This window comes from Cavia porcellus, unplaced genomic scaffold (assembly GCF_034190915.1).
Source record: "Cavia porcellus strain 051 isolate PalLab524CR breed Dunkin Hartley unplaced genomic scaffold, mCavPor4.1 scaffold_6, whole genome shotgun sequence".
In the NCBI taxonomy this organism is placed as follows: Eukaryota; Metazoa; Chordata; class Mammalia; order Rodentia; family Caviidae; genus Cavia; species Cavia porcellus.
The window spans coordinates 101,570,980-101,587,081 of NW_026947489.1; the positions used below are offsets into that span (position 1 = coordinate 101,570,980).

The 16,102-nt window shown below is 44.8% G+C and overlaps 1 protein-coding gene and 1 long non-coding RNA gene across 3 annotated transcripts in view; one reads left to right on the forward strand and one right to left on the reverse strand.

Moving 5' to 3' along the window:
- The window catches only part of Parva (parvin alpha), a 136,743-nt gene that overhangs the window by 37,493 nt on the left and 83,148 nt on the right, over nt 1-16,102 (reverse strand). For both annotated transcript variants that reach the window (XM_063251900.1, XM_063251899.1), the window contains exons 2-4: nt 8,583-8,672; nt 8,433-8,503; nt 5,873-5,975 (exon numbers count right to left, since the gene is read on the reverse strand). In XM_063251900.1, the coding sequence (XP_063107970.1) occupies nt 5,873-5,975; nt 8,433-8,503; nt 8,583-8,672 (264 nt within the window). The remainder of the gene's footprint in view (nt 1-5,872; nt 5,976-8,432; nt 8,504-8,582; nt 8,673-16,102) is intronic.
- On the forward strand, nt 10,135-14,868 carry LOC106026716 (uncharacterized). The gene is made up of 3 exons (XR_001200292.2): nt 10,135-10,405; nt 13,853-13,928; nt 14,398-14,868. It is a non-coding gene; the product is annotated as an uncharacterized LOC106026716 (long non-coding RNA).

The window sequence follows — 16,102 nt, forward strand, 5'->3', positions numbered from 1 at the left end:
TATGGTTCTCACCATGCTTTTTTTAACTTAGTAAGACATTTTAGAGAGCTTTTTTTCTATTTATTGATAAAGGAATGATAGTAAGATTTCATCTGGATCTTGAGTTTTTCAGAGATAAGAAAATGCTTCTCTCAGTTTAACAACAATAGTACATGTCATCTCCAACAATCCTAGAATCAATAATTATTATAGCAGGAAGACTGTCATGTGTTACAGCCCCACAGAACTTTTGGCTTTTGATGGAAACATTCATGTGTTCACCATGCGATATGGCAGCCACTAGCCACCTGTACTGGAACTTGGAATGTAGCCAGTGCCATAGAGGAAATAAATTTTTAGAATTTAAATTGTAACAGCCTCGTGAAGCTGTGGTTATTAATATGAGCACTCAGCTCTATAGATTTTACAGAAGTGATATGAGCCACAGAGAAATATGCTAGTGATGAAACCAAGACTGAACTCAGAGCTCCTTTGTGTTTATTCCTGTCTCAATTTTAGCACAGCTGTTATTTCAGGCCAAGTATTTTTATGCCTGGGAAGCACCTCTCAAAGGTAATGTGGCCAAACTTCAAGAGGTTGCTTTTCCTTCTCACAGAGTCACCCCACTCGGCACACCCCACTTATAGACGACGTAGTTGCCTCTAGCTGCTTGGCCCTGTATCACTAGGCCCTGTTAAAGATGGCTTTATCCACTTGCTGCTCCTGTAGTTCAGCACCATTCTTCCCTGCAGGAGTTTCCTCCAGTACCTCTACACAGCCCTTCCACTATCCTAGCTTATCTTCCTGGCCACATTGCTTTGCTCATGAGCCATCGGCAGTTACGAACTCTTAGCTCCAGGTCCTCTATAAGATGGGCCACATTCCTTTTATTTGACATAAACTTCCATTCTGGAACAGTTCTTAGATTTATAGAAACATTGCAAAGATAGTACAGATGGGTCTGGCATTTCCAACACCGGTTCTCTGACTGCTAACGGCTTCCACCTCCACAGCACATTTGCCCCAGCTGAAAATGTCATCGCTGCCTGCTTCGTTCAGCTCTCACTAGTTTTCCCTGGGTGTCCCTTTTCCTGTTGCTGGAAAATGTCTAGGGTGCCATGCGTATTCTTGTCTACTAAGCCTTCTCGGATAGCTGTTTGGTCTTTCCCTCGTTTTCATGACCATACCAGTTTTGAGGCATGCTGGCTTTTCCCTGTGTTTTTCTCAGAGATAGATGGGGAAATGAGTCCGGGGGAGGAGGACCAGCGAGGTGGGGTACCCTCACTTCACAGCCTCCCCGACCCTGCTCCCTGGAACTCAGTCACTAAACGCAGCTCTGTCCAGTGGAGAGTTAGTCTCCCTCTCCTTAATGGGGCTACAATTTCTACAGGAACTATTTAGAAAACTTTTATGAGGAGGTTGTTTTTTTGCTCCCATTTATTCATTTACCATTATTTATATCAGAAGGGACTTAAGGGTATTTACTATTTTTATAGTTTTTATGTTTTATGAGTCCATGCTTGCAGGGCACAGTGTTCGCCTTCCTTGTGGGGAGTTGGTACGCGTACATAACCCAACTTAGTTCCTATTTCACCCCCTTCCCATTTGAGAAAGATCAATCTCCCTCTTTCTATTATTTATCTCACTTTGCTTTTTATTTATATCTTGGGTTTCTCATACAAAAGAAACCATGCATTATTTAAGTTGTGGATCTGATTTATTTAACTTAATATCTTGGTCTCAGAGTGCATCTGTTTTCCCGCCAATGACTCCAGTGCATCCTGTATGTATTTATTTTAGACTTTGGATTACAATCTGATATCACTGCTACTCCCCCTCCCCTCCTGTTGATTCTAGTGCTTGCCATTGGTAACTCTTTTGGGTTGGTCTTAGATATTTTCACCATGTAGACCCATCTATATCTGTGTTTTTTTGCTTTTGGTTTCTTCTTTTTTTTAAAAAGCACTTCTTTTTGGCACTATGGGATGGCTCATTTTTTTTATATATATTTTGGCCCCAATCCTAAAATTAGCCATTTTTAATGATGCTCTGGTTCCTGATATTTGAGATGATTTTAGAAACCCAGATCTCAAGACAAGGTCTCAGCTTCTTTGTTGGTTACACGTCGTACTCAACCAGTGCTGGTGGGCATCCACCTACTTGCTCTGTGTCTCTTTAGTATTCTACCCCCATCTCCCAGCAAACTCAACACGGCCTTCCTAGCAATTCTTTTGTGTGCTGGCTAGAATGTGCTTCCGCTTCCTCATCTGACTCAAATTCTGCTCCTTCTGTAGGGCTCCATTCAAAATGCACCCCTTTCATGAAGCCTTTTCTAAACACCCGCTCAATGTCCCATAGCCCCGTGCTGTGGGGAACCCGAAGTCAGCGCTATGTCATACTGACTTTTATATCCCTAAACTCAGCAGTTAGCATACGGCCAACCAAATGGTTTTTGCTTAGTGAATCTTACTTGGTGAGGTTAACATCAGTATAAAATTCACTCTTTAGGGTACATCAGGGAGGAGGAGAATCACACACATGCAACTATAAAACCAAAACCCCTTCTATAGAAAGTTTATGACTAATGGATCTTCCTTGATCTCATGCCTGGGGATGTCCTATTTCAGTCAGATGTTACTGTGAAACTCAGAAGGAAGCACACTATAACTTCAGCACCCTCATTCCTCAAAACAGACCTTGTCTGTTGCCAGTACATGCACACATTCAAAGATAAGTTTCAGTCAAAAAAAAAAAAAAAACCACCATAAAGAAATTCACAGCCAGCTGAGGATTTAGCTCAATGGCATAAGCGTCTGTCTTGCAAGTGTGCAGTCATGAGTTTGAGCCCCAGTACAAAAAAAAACAAAAACAAAAACAAAAACAAATTCACAGCCATTCCAAGTCAGGACACCTCGATAAGGACTCTGCAGTGGCTCATGTTCAAAAAAGCTGATTAATTATGCTTTGTAGATATTTTCCAAAAACTGCTATCTCCTATCTACTCCATCACATTTATTGTCTAGGTCTTAGGGATGCAATTATAACAGGTCACCATGGACAGGACTGCATAACTGAGATGCTAGGAAATGTGTCCCAACTTTGGAAGATGCTGTGACTTTTTTGTAGGCACCATGGGGTAACAGTAGCCTCGAGAGACACCAAGACTCTTTCCTCTAGCAATTGCTTCACAAGTTGGTAATCCAGAGACAAGTATGGAGGTGAATCTTTGGCATGGGAAAGGAGGCGCTTTCTCCTTACTTTGGGCTTGTGGGGGTTCTCATGCTGAGATACAGAAAGGGCTAGAATTGTTTCTGTGACATGATGGGATGAGTATCATAAAGAGGCAGGCCAACATCTGGTGCCTCCATGGCAACAACCATGAACAGTGTGTCAGGACAGGCAGTCGTTACAGCAGAGGCTGTACCTTCTGGTCCCTCTGGATGGTGTCAACGCCTCTTCCCAGTGCTGGCCCCTGCATTCACTGCAGCCAGCTCCCTGCACAATGGCAGTTCCCACCACCAGCCCAAGGCTGTCCCTCTCTGACACAGCAGGAATACAGTTTGGAGGTTCCTATTTCCTGTATGGGCAGCCAGTTCCAGATCCGATACACAGAGAAGGACATTTCACTTCTGTGGAATTCTTCCCCAAAGTATATAACCTTAATCTAGTCATGAGAACATCTCAGACAAACAGATTGAGGGCTGTTCTAAAAATAACTGACCAGGACTCTTCAGAAGTACCCCACTCATGAAACAGAAGGAAAGATTAAGGAACTGTTGTGAATTGAAGGGAACAAAGAAGATTCAATGATGAATGTGTGAGATCCTGGATTAGATTTAGAACCAAATAAAGAAGACATCACATGAAGGGCTGGTAAAATCCAAATGAAGTCTGTGATGCAGACAGGCATTGTCCTAAGGCTAATCCTGTAGTCATGATACTGGTATCACAGTCGGGAAGCTCTTCAGAATGTTACCAAGGCAGGAAGCAGAATAACACAGAGAAAAGGATTTTGGGGCCAAAGAAGCTAAGACAAATGAGAAGTTCTGAACTTGCAGGACGGCAGAAAAATGGTGTCAACAAGCCTAGCATGTTAGGTTTCAGATACTTTTTGAAGGGTTTTGTGTACTGATTGGCAAATTCGATGGATCTGCTACACTTTATAGAGCTCAGAACTTGTGACTAACAAGAGGAGGAATGAGGGAGAGGGAGCAATTCAGGAAGACACCCAAGTTTCTCATTTGAGCAAGTGACTTTGTGGTGGAACATGGGCGAGTGAAATGGCAAACAGAATGGATGTGGCGTGAGGAGAAAGATGAGCAGCTTGGTGGGGGGCTGTGAGGCATCCCAGTGGGGATGTCTGCGAGGCCGTTCAACCACAACCTTGCACTTTCTGAGAGAATATCTTTGCTGAGTAGAGATCTGAGAGTGACTAACGTAGGGGTGATGGCTGAAACCAATGGGTGGACGGCCCCAGCCAGGAAGCAGGTATGAAAGAAAGAGAGCTGAGATGGCAACTGGAAAAACCCAGCGATGATGGAAAGAGGACAAGATGGAAAAGCAGGATCAGACGTGGAGGAAAGCTAGGGCTGGCTGAGGCCCAGAAACTACCTGGCTGGGGAAGGGGACAGTGCAGCCCAAGAGGAAGTCTCAACTGGCACTAATGTTCTTAGCAGGAAGAGTCAGTGGAAAGATGGCGCAGATACACCGAATGCTAAATGCTCTTTTGATAAGCTTGGCTATGGAAGAAAGAAGACACTAACATAGCTGGAGGGGAACTCGAGGTCACAGAGACCACTCAGACTTTGTCTCCAGGCTGGTCTCCCCCCAGGAGCTCCTGATACACGCTTTTTACTGCAAAGTATATATTTTTTCTCTCTGGATATCCCACCAATAGGTTTTGAATGTGTATGTCCATCCTTATACCCTTATAGCTCCAAGTTTAAGTTCACAGAAGAAGTGCACCCTCTACAGCCAATCACCTTTTTGACATAAAAGCTCAAGTCTGAAATAACCTTAACGTGATCATAGGTGATCCCTGGCTGGGGGCCGCACAGAAGTGATGCTAGCCATTTGCTCATTTAATACACATTGATTTAGTGCTGGAGATGCCTGGATATATAAATAAGAGGGGGTTCGTGACCTTGAGAAGTTGTATATCCATAAATAGCTATAAACAACACGGGGGGTCTGACAGTAAGGCAGGTACTGTACTTGTGTGTGCACAGAGTTACACTTGCACAAGTCAAGTATCCCTTATCCAAAGTGTGTGGGACCAGAAGAGTTTCAAATTTCAGATATTTTTCAGATTTGGGAAAATCTGCATCTTCACATACACACATACATGAGATACCTTAAGGATGGGACTCAAGGATAAACACAGAATTCACTTATGGTTCATAAATATCTGTGGTATTCACACAGTCTTGAAAAGGAATTCTTAAAAATACTTTTGGTGTCTGTATGTTTTGAAAGCGACTCATCACATAGGATCAGGTGTGTGGAATTTTCCACTTGTGGTGTCAGCGTTTGGAGCACTTTGGATTTTGACATTAGAGATGCTCAATTTGTGTGTGTGTGTGGTGTGTCTGTGTGTATGCATAAAGCTGCACACATAGCACCTGCACACGTATACAGGGATATCCCTCAGATACGTGTATAGGGATGGTGAACTAGAAAAGTACTTGACTGTCTCTTCTGGAGGTAACCCTACTGGATTCAAAAGGGAGGCGCATAAACGTGTGGTCATCAGACTCGCTCTGCATCGCCTCTATGTAAAACAGATCTCAAAGCCCTCACTGCTCTGTGGCTGTCACATCCAAACTCCTCCAGGTGAGCGCAGTACCGCCTCGCTGGGACCCAGTGACCATCCATGCCATGGACACCCTCCTACCGAAGAGCTTCTGCAGGACTTGTCCATCGTATAAATCTTCAGCCAGGTCTTTCACAATGATTCTTTCTCCAACCAGCACATCATTAATCCAGTCAATTAATACCTACAGAGGAAGAGGAAGACAAGAGAATTACAGGGTATTTTCATATAGCCTAGCTTTCGTATCCAGAACAATCAAAACCTAAATGAACTTTAAAGACAGCAAAGTGACCCACAAGACCCAATGCCCCAGGCAGAGGCAGCACAAGTCTAGAGGCCCTGCGTGTTTTTGGGTGTCAGCCCTTGGGGGCTGGCAGCAACAGTGTCTCTGCTGATCTTTTCTGGCCCCATTGCTTTTTCTCTGACAACAAACAACACTTTCAGAGCAGTGGACTCTGGAGTTGCACAAATGGAAACCCAACTGTACATATGCACTGCCTTGGGTACCACTTCATTGTGTTCCTCTGGCATCTACGAATGTGTGTCCACTCCTCTGTGACCTATGGCGTGTGCATCTATCTGTCATCTATAGATCAGCACTGTGTCATCTATGAACTTGTGTGTGTAGCCTCATGATCGATGGACCTAACGCTGCTTAGTTATCTTCCTGAGCCTCTATTTCCCTATCTCCAACACAGGATGAAAGTGTCTCCCACATTAGGTGGTAGAAAAGAATTACCACATAAGAGTTGAATAAAAACAGTCTGACTTATATATGAGGCACCCTCCCCTGAGGGCAGGTGACAAGGTACCTATTTTAACCCCCATGCCCAGGAGGGCTGGTCATCATGGAAGGGAACAGGCTTGCCCAAGATAACAAAACTCACACTAGAGACAGTAGCAGGTCCCTGGTCTCCTGGCCCTCTGCAGCGGTCACTGGCTGAGGCCTGCAGGTGCCAGGCACCGAGTGGAGACACTGCCTGTGATGCTCCATTTCATTAACACACACAACCCCATGGGGAAGGCAGATATCACCAAGTCCCTTTACGACTTGTATACTACTTTGCTTTTAAATTCACTAAGATAGTAGTTACATATAATCAAATCACCTTAGTCACTTTCCTAATCACTGAGCCACAATATCAACACCCACAGCTTAAAGGAGGGAGGTTTATTTTGGCTCATGCTTCAGTCCATAGCTGGCCAGCTTCAAGGCAGGACGGCATGGCAGAGGGGTTTGGGGGAGGAGAAGCTGCCCGATTCACTTACCTTCCAAAGGTCTCGCCTCTGAGCACATGAGGTTTTTTTTTTGGGGGGGGGACACCTCAGATCTAAATCCTAGCAAAAATGCACCAGTTTTATGCATAAAAGGATGAGTTTTGGTCACTACACAGCTGGGCGATCCCTAGGACCACCCTGGCTCGGAACAGTTCCTCCTCCTCCTCCTTCAGGATGGTGATTACTAAGTACCTGCTGTGTACTAACACAGCCTGGCTTCAAGAAGATTGGCATTGGGAGAGCGGAACACTTCACTAAAGAATTACAACATCAAAAGTACCCATCTCAGCGGCATAAGCACCTGCCTTGCAAGCAGGCAGTCCTGAGTTCGATTCCCGGTACCGATAAAAATGAAAAAGACACACACACAAAAAAAGTACCCATGTCGGGGTTGGGGAGTTCATAGTACTAAGGGGCAGTTGAGGGGCACTCATCTCACTGGAGGAGATTCTTAAAAATGACTACGAGTGGATCCCAAAGATAGTATTTAAAGATGGACAAAGCAGTCTAGACATAGAAAAAAATAAAAGCTCTCCCTGACAGTGAGGCAATCATAGTGACCGGCAGGGCGACAATAGGACCTTGGTCAATGCCCGAGGGTGTGGCCTAACTGCAACCCTGTGTGTCTCCAAACGCTTCTCTGTGAAACTGAGCCCAGGTGTAGGTCTGGGTGGGGAGACCAGTGCTGAGGCTGAGCCAGTCAGAACCCTCGCTGACCAGGTCTCTCCACTGAATGTCTCCTAGGCAGGAAGCAGCACAGCCCTTCCAGCACAGGACAGCCCAGGGTTAGCCCCCGTCCAGGGCCCCTGTTAACCGTAGCCTAGCACCCTGAATAGGTACAGTGACAGGCTCAGAGTCCTAGTGGACCACAGCAGTCATCAGTGGGTGTAGCACTAGTGACATCAGGAAAGGGCCAGATGTCCAATATGCAGAAGCCAGCCCACCCCCAGACTCAGATGAGGGTCCCGCATATAGGTCTGCATGGCCTCAGCCCTGACCACTTTCTTTCTGTTGCCTCCTTGGATTCTAGAGTAAGGCACAGATGTAGATAGGAAACAGACAGAAGGGATATTTATCTACCTTCTCTGAGAGCCTGAGGCTGAATTTCCTCATCTAGAAAACGGGGGTGACACTACCTCACAGGGTACTTTTGGGGGTCCTTGAGGAAAGCAGTAAGGGATGTGTGAATGCACAGGTCCTGGCCAGTGTGAGCTCTTTGGTCTCGACTTCTCTGGTGCTTATGATGAACACTATCCAAGGGGCACTGGTCAGGTCAGATGACCACGAGATGCCGGAGGGTGGCACTGCTGTGACTGGCCACCAGCTGAGTGGGGTGACTAGGAAGCCTCTCCCAGCTTCTTACCTTCATCAGTTCTTGGAGTTTGGGGTCACTGCGTGAGTTTGGATCCACCATCGTCCGCACTTCATTCTCCTCTTTAAAAAGAAAAAGCGTTGAGTGGCATGGGTGTGCAGGGAAGTGTTAAGCTCATGCAAAGGGGCTGGAGGCAGTTACCCAGCATGGTGTCCTCCGGGTCCAGCTCGAAGGGGATGGGGCTGAGTGGCAGGTTGATGGCATTCATGCCCTCCTCCTGAAGTTCTGAGACTGAAAGACAAAGGAGAACTGGTCATATTCAGCCAGCTGACCACAGGGGTCTTGGATCTGGCTAGCACACATGTTTAATACTCATATTGAGGAAAAGCCCCATCAAGGTCAGATTATAGCTATTACTCAGCCAGCAATCGATTCTTGGCTTCTCTGTGCTAAAAGGATCTAATTATTCTTTTAATCTCGCCTCTTCTGCCTGCCATTCCGAAGAAATGAGGTCTCACTGGGCCTTCTGGCACTCTGGGAGGCTGTGGCAGAAAGGTCTCAAGTTTGAGCCCAGCCTGGGCAATTTAGTGACTTAGTAAGGCCCTCTTTTAAAAACAAACAAACAAACATGCATTGGGGAAGAGATTCTGTGCCCAGGCCATGAGTACAATAATCCCCAGTATAGGAAAAAAAGAAAAGAGAGAGAGATAGGGAGGCCTCACCGGTACAGAAATCTACCTCCCTTCAGGAAAGATTTCAGGATGAGCGGAAGTCAGGTGGACACTGCTTTGTCTCTGAGGCCTCTGCCTTCTGCCCATACCTCCTTCCAGGTTTGGTTTAATGTGAGACTCGCCACCCTCAGTCACCTCGCCTCTAACTGCTGTTCTGCTCTGGCTTCTCTGGCGCCCTTCTGGCCACCATGCAAAGACCACATCAGGACATCTCTGTCCTGGTCCTTCCCTGGGCTCCAGTCTGGGTCTGTGAGCTCCCCTGGTTGTGGGACCAAGGCAAGGCCATCTAACCTCTCCATGTCTGTTTCCTCCGCTGAAAATGAAGAATTCTCACTGGATGACCAGCATCCACTTTTCAAATCCTAGAAATTTACCAATCCATTTTCCTAAGAAACACTGAAAACGGTCAATGACCACTCAAGACTGGGCAACCTGTTCTTCCAGGAGCATCCTCCGCCCCCTGCAAGGAGCCCTGCTAAAAATCACCTCCACCCACTCTGCCGTGATGGGCACCAGCTGAGCTCTGACCTCGGATTACCCCGCCTGAGAGCCAACTCACAGCCCCTTCCTTTTCACCAATTACGCACAGAAAGAGCATTTGTATTGTAGGAATTGATCACCGAGAGGTTAAGGAGCTAATATGGCAGCTGCCACCAACCTTAATAAAAGCGATGGACCATCTTTCCATTTGATTTTTTTCTTTTTATTGACTCTGGCCTCCCTGATTGCCAGCATAGGTTTGCAAGAACTCTTAAGCACAAGGCAGCCAGTTACAAAGAGTTCTTTCAAATCAGCAGACTCTGTGATAGTTGCCGTTGGACAGGGAATGAGCTAGCCTAACGGAGTGTGGAAAGCAGGTACTGGTGTCCACTCCCTCAGCGGGTCCCTGACAAGCACGTGGGGCATCACCCAGGGACTCTTGGGTCTCCAGATTCACAGGCATCCAGCATTCTGTAGAATTGTTGTTCACTAAATACAATAGAAAGATAATGAGTGACAACTCCAAAGCTTCAATGATTTTGGAAAGAAGAGATTGCATGTGTTTTCTAGCTAAGTACAACTACTTCCTTGTACGCCTATAATTTCTTCTAAGTCTAGCAGATTGCTTTCTTTTCCAGGCTATTTCTCATAAGGATACAACTCCTCCCCCGCTTTTTTTCTTTTGGAAACAGGGTTAAGTTGCCCAGACTGGACTTGAACTTGTGATCTGTGGAGGACCACCTGGATGACTCTCCTTGAATAAAGAACAGTTCTCTCCATTTTGGCTAAACCTAGCCCTAGCTCCATATTCTGGTATGTACAGAGCTGGCCAGGCCATTTCTTTATCCCTTCAAAGAAAGGGATAAAGCAATGTAAATAGTTGAGGTGCTGATGCATAATCTTTGAAGCTAGGTGACAGGCTCTGTTTACCCACCCCATGACTCCCCGAAAACATGAAAACATGGATTGCAGGTTAGGAAGGCAGAGCCACTGCTCATGCTGTCAACTGGGGTCCAGCCTTGAGATAAGAGGCTATGACTTCCCAATGCAGAGAAGTTTACACATCAGAGCTGAAGCACCAACACCAAAACATTAGCTGGCACTACCTCAACTGTATTATGCAGATTACTCTTTCTGTATCTCCTTCTCTCTGCATAGTGCAGAAGTGTTTTCAGGCCTCCTCCCCAGCTCACAGTATTCACAGCATTTTCTTTTTCTTTCTTTTTTTTTTTTGGTTTTAATTGGTACCAGGGATCGAACTCACGACTGCCTGCTTGCAAGGCAGGTGCTTATGCCGCTGAGCTAAATCCCCAGCCCCAACACAGCATTTTCACAATCACTCATCCTTGAGCCACACCCTTCTTCATGAATGAATAAAACCTGGACTCAGTGCTGGGTCAAGGCCTTTGTTTCCGTGAACCACCATCTTGACTGGACTTAGGGCCTCCTTGACTCCCCATAACTATAAATATGTCTTGGTGTCTTTATTCTCTCTGTGGGCTGCACTAGATGTGGTAGATTGGAATGAATTTAATGGAATTCCAATAACTTTTCCATGAGATTACAAATATAGATTTAACTTACTGAGACAAGGACTGGGAAAGGCTCTCTATAGTGAGCCCCCTGCCTCAGCCTCCTGAGCTGCTGGGATTACAGGTATATACAACCATGCCCAGTAACACACAAGTGTGCATGCAATGGGCAGTGGAAATGAAGTTGTGCCCAAATATGAATGCAAGGCTGAGCTCCTAGCTGAGGAAGAAGCCTGGGGCTGCTCAGGATTTTCTCTCTTCTAGCCACGTTCTCCCTGCAGGTCTGTGCTGTCTTGTTCAGTAGCCACTCACATTCGTGCTATTTGTTTCAGTGAAACAGTCATTTAGTTCCTCAATTTAGGTGCCCAGTGGCCTGGGTGGTTGCTGCCTACTGTCCCTCCTTTGCCATGTCACAGGAAGTTCAACTGGATGATGTGGAAACCCATTTATCTAAATGCTGAGGACGTGCACATGTAAAATTGCAGGCCAGATCTGACTCCAAGATTCAGGCTTACAAACTTAACCACTCACTCAGTGCACTCTGGTAAGTCTGTTAGCAGAGGTCTCAGAACAGAACTTGCAATTTTCGATACCCTGATACCATCATAGGACATAAGAACAAACTCGTTCTTTCACACTCCTCTCCTCCTACATGGGACCACTGCTTGTACAATGGCTCAAGTCAAAAATTCAAAGCATCATCAAGTTCTCCTTTTTCCTGACCTTTTGCATGTAACATATTGGCAAGCTTTCTAGGTTCTTTACCTCCACCACATCGTGGTTCAAATCATCATTATGTTTCACTTGGACCACTAGCATCAGTGTCTCTGGGGTCTTTTACTTTAGCTTGCATTTCTCCACCTACTTGGTTGTGCAAATAAGATGTAAACAGAATCACACATCCTCCTGCTTTCAACTTTTCTGTAGATATTCATCATCTTCAGAATAAACCCTAACTCTACTGTGACCTATAAGAACCTCTAATTAGCCTTTGGTCTCTTTTTCATGTTGTTTTTTCTTGGCAGGACTCATCACAATTTGAAGTAATTATTATTGCAATATATTGTCTGTATTTCCACCTCCACCACCCCCTCCTCCCCGCCCCAACAGTAAGCTGGGTGAGGAATGGTACTTTTTTCTTTCCTTTTTGTCTTTTGAGGCAGGGTTTTACTCTGTAGTGCAAACTGGCCTTGAACTTGTGCTAATCCTCCTGCCTCAGCCTCCCAAGTGCTGGGAGGGATTGTTCTATTCATTATTAGATCCCAAAGAAGCCAGATGGTGCAGTGGTTAGAAGCTAGGTGGCCTACATTCAAATCCAGGGCCTGCCACTTATTAGCCACGTGACCTTGGCAAATTTGCCAGCCTCTTGTACCTTAGTTTCCTCACCTACATAAATGAGTGATAAAAAGATCACCAACCTCCTATAGTTGCTAGATTGAAGATTAAAAGGGGTTAACCTATATATTCAGAAAAGTGCCCATGCCTGGTCAGAGCTATGTAAATTTATGCTGCTGTTATTATCACTTGCTATTATTACTGAAAATAATACCTCGAACATAGTGTGCACCCAAGAAATATTTGCTGAATAAATAATCCGAATCTTAAGACCACTCTTCATCTGCACAGGTTATGTGTGGAGGCAGAATTTGCCAAAATGGTTTACAGGATGGAAAGGATTTCAGCTTGTCCCCAGGGGGAAAAACACATTTACTTTTTAGACCAACCAACCCCGCATGTGCACGTATCTGGGGCAGCCTTTCCAGCTTACATTTTGTAAGAGAAGAAAAGCTGCATCTGCCCCAAGATTGTTGGGCTGCCAGAACCAATTTGCAAATATTAAAAAAAAAAAAATAAGGTATTTAAACATCTCTTAAATGTGGCTAGAAAAGCAATATTCACAGCCAGGATTCTTAAAGGTGGACCTCAACAGAATCTCCTTATACGTGTAGATCATTGTTAAAAATGTTTTCAGATGAAAAATTAGACAGAAACCCTCCCCTCTGCCTCTTTAATTCACTCACAGAGACATAACAAACCCAAGAAGAAAGGCTGAGATATGTTTGCAATTGGAAATGTTTTTTCAGGAAATGACTTGGTGCAGGAACATCATTCCCATCCCATTAACTGCTGACTTCTGGCCAACTGTTGGTAAAACTGAATATGCAAACAGCGCGGCTCAGGCCTGGCCCCGCCCCATGGGGCCCCATTAGAGCCACTTTCCCAAAACAGTCTGCTTGGTTTGAAGGCTTCATTTCTATTAAACTAGTGCGTGGCCCCGCAGAAGCCCTCACCAATCCCCGTGCTCTGGAAGACAAAAGAGCTGCGGCTGAATTTCCTCAGCACAGAGCCTGAATCTGATGTTTATCCCGAACCTCCAACAATCCAAAAGTGGGTGAATGTGGAGCCCTCCGCGTCTTGCGGTGCCATTAGTCATAACTTAATAAACAGCTCAAATGCCCGGTGGAAGAAGGTGGGTCAGGCAGGAGGGGGACTGCTCAGCTCCTGAAGCCAGCACTGGCTTTTATATCCTGACTCTGGGTCTAGCTGTGCAGTAGAAAGTACACACACAGGCTTTGGAGTGCGTGCGAGAGACCTGCGTCTGAACCGTAGTTTATAGGGCCTCCCTGACCTTGGTATAAAATAATTCTCCTGACACAAAAGCTAAGCTGAGACTGGTGGTTTCCTTTTTCATATTTCCTCTATTAAAAGAACCCTTATGTTATTTCAGGATATACCCTTCCCGCCTATGTTACAAGGGGCGATTCTGATTGGTGGAACCAACTGTCATCTCAGTTCCTATAGCAGTAAGTGGCTCGCTCACTGTCCTATGATCATCCCCTACAGTCGCGCAATACCAGCCTGTGAATGGTGACAAGAGTTTTTATGAACAGTTTTCCTCCATTTTAAAGGGAGACCCAACAAAGAGAAGGCATCTTTCTCCTTCTAGTCATCTTTGCTTTAATATGTTACTTATAGATTTGCTGCAGCCATTTTGTAGTCATGAGGTGAGTTTGCTGAAGGAAGAAAGAAGCTAATATATGAGGTTGGCACAGAAGAAACAAGGAAGAGAGTTCTCATGGATACTGTTCTAGATGTCTCTTTATAGGAGACGAAATCAATTCCCTATTGTGTAAGACAGGAGAGTAGGTGTTGTCTGGGACCTGAAGCTTAGATCTCCATAATTGATACATAGGGACACCAGGATGATAAAGCTGATGGGCAAACAGAGTAGGTCTGCAACCAGCGATAACTCCTCTTTTTTTTTTTCTCCAGGTGGAATGCTACCTCCTGCACCGGCTCCGGTGGCCCAGGGCCGGAGCCACAGGGTTTACTGGGACCTGAGCCATGCTGGGACCTAGAGCCCGGGAAACCAAGAATCACTTTCCTCTTCCCTGTTTTGTTTTGTTCAACTTCAATATACATGAAAGTATGGACAGCTATTTTGAAGAGAATGAGACACTCTACGCCAGCCATTAGTGACTTCCTGTTGTCTGGTTTTGAAGACCTAAAACGCCTTCCTCATTCTGTTCAGATCAGTTTTATACTAGGTTGTTTTGTATGAATTCTCTGTATGTGAAGTCATGGACAACTATTTGGAAGACAACAAGAGACAATATGATAGTGAAGATCTCAGGTCGTCTAGCTTTGAAATGTATATCTCTTACATTGCTTTCTTATGTCTTATTTTGTTCATTTTGCTGTATTTAATTTTACCCCCTTTAAAATAAAATTTACAAAAAAATATCTCTTGCACCCTCGGCTATGTCTAGAGACTCAAAGAACACTAGGATAGAAACAAATATGTAGAGAAGAGTGAACAAATGTTCCTAAAAGGAAGAAAAAGAAGAAGAAGAAGAAGAAGAAGAAGAAGAAGAAGAAGAAGAAGAAGAAGAAGAAAAAGATTAATTTATGCAGTCAAGTAATTTCAATCACTCAAGCAGTAAGTATTACTACGTGCTTCCTCTGAAGCAGGCCCCATGTGGGAAACAGGATTCAGATCTGGAGAGTGGAGATGAGCCTGCCTCAGTTAGCCCGCCGGTGATGGGAGAGGCAGGCCCATGAACACACGGCACACCTGTGTAACAACAGCGAGGAATAGACAAACAGAGCTGGTGTGGATGAGTGTGGTGATTACGTGGAGCACAGGGGATTCAAGGAGCAGGGGGAGAGGAGGAAACCATGGACAGGCAAATGAGGAGGTGCAGTCAAGTGCTTGGGTCTCAAATTTAATTGAAAAATAAAGCAAAAACAGAATGCCCCCAAACACCTAGACATAATGAGCAATTATACCAAGCTTGTAGGGTTCCGGTTAACAAACAGAAGTCAGTGCCTTCCAGTATACTAGCAATGGATGACTGGAATTTGAAATTAACAGCACAGTATCATTTACAATAGCACAAAAATGTGACACTTAGGTTTAAATCTAAGAAAATGTATTTGGGGCTGATATACAGAGTATTATAAAACCCTGATGAAGTAAATTAAGAAAGATCTAGATAGATGGAGAGATATTCAGTGTTCATAGATTGGAAAACTTACAATGGTTAAGATTTCAGTTCTTCTCAACTTTGTGTATAGATTTGATGCAGCCTTAGTCAAAATCACAGCAAGCTGTTTATTTTGGACTGTGACAAATAGAACAGCCTGTAAATGCCAAGGCCAAAGAAACTCCACGGAAGCATACAGTTGTAATGACTACCAATTCTGAGACTGTAATAGATGCACAGTGAAACTGAGCAACTAATAAATGGATCACGGATGGTAGAAGCCAGGTTTCTTACTTTTACAGTGAGATGTCATACACAAGGAGAGAAGGCGAGGATGACGCCTGTAGTAACAGATTAGATTGGGGACATCAGAAAGAACTCAAGTTTAGTTCAATATAGATACAGGTATTCTATGTGTAGCTAAGAGATATGTGCACTTTAATAATTTTCTTGCTGTGTTAGGCGAAAGAGCCTAGAAAAAAATGACTCCA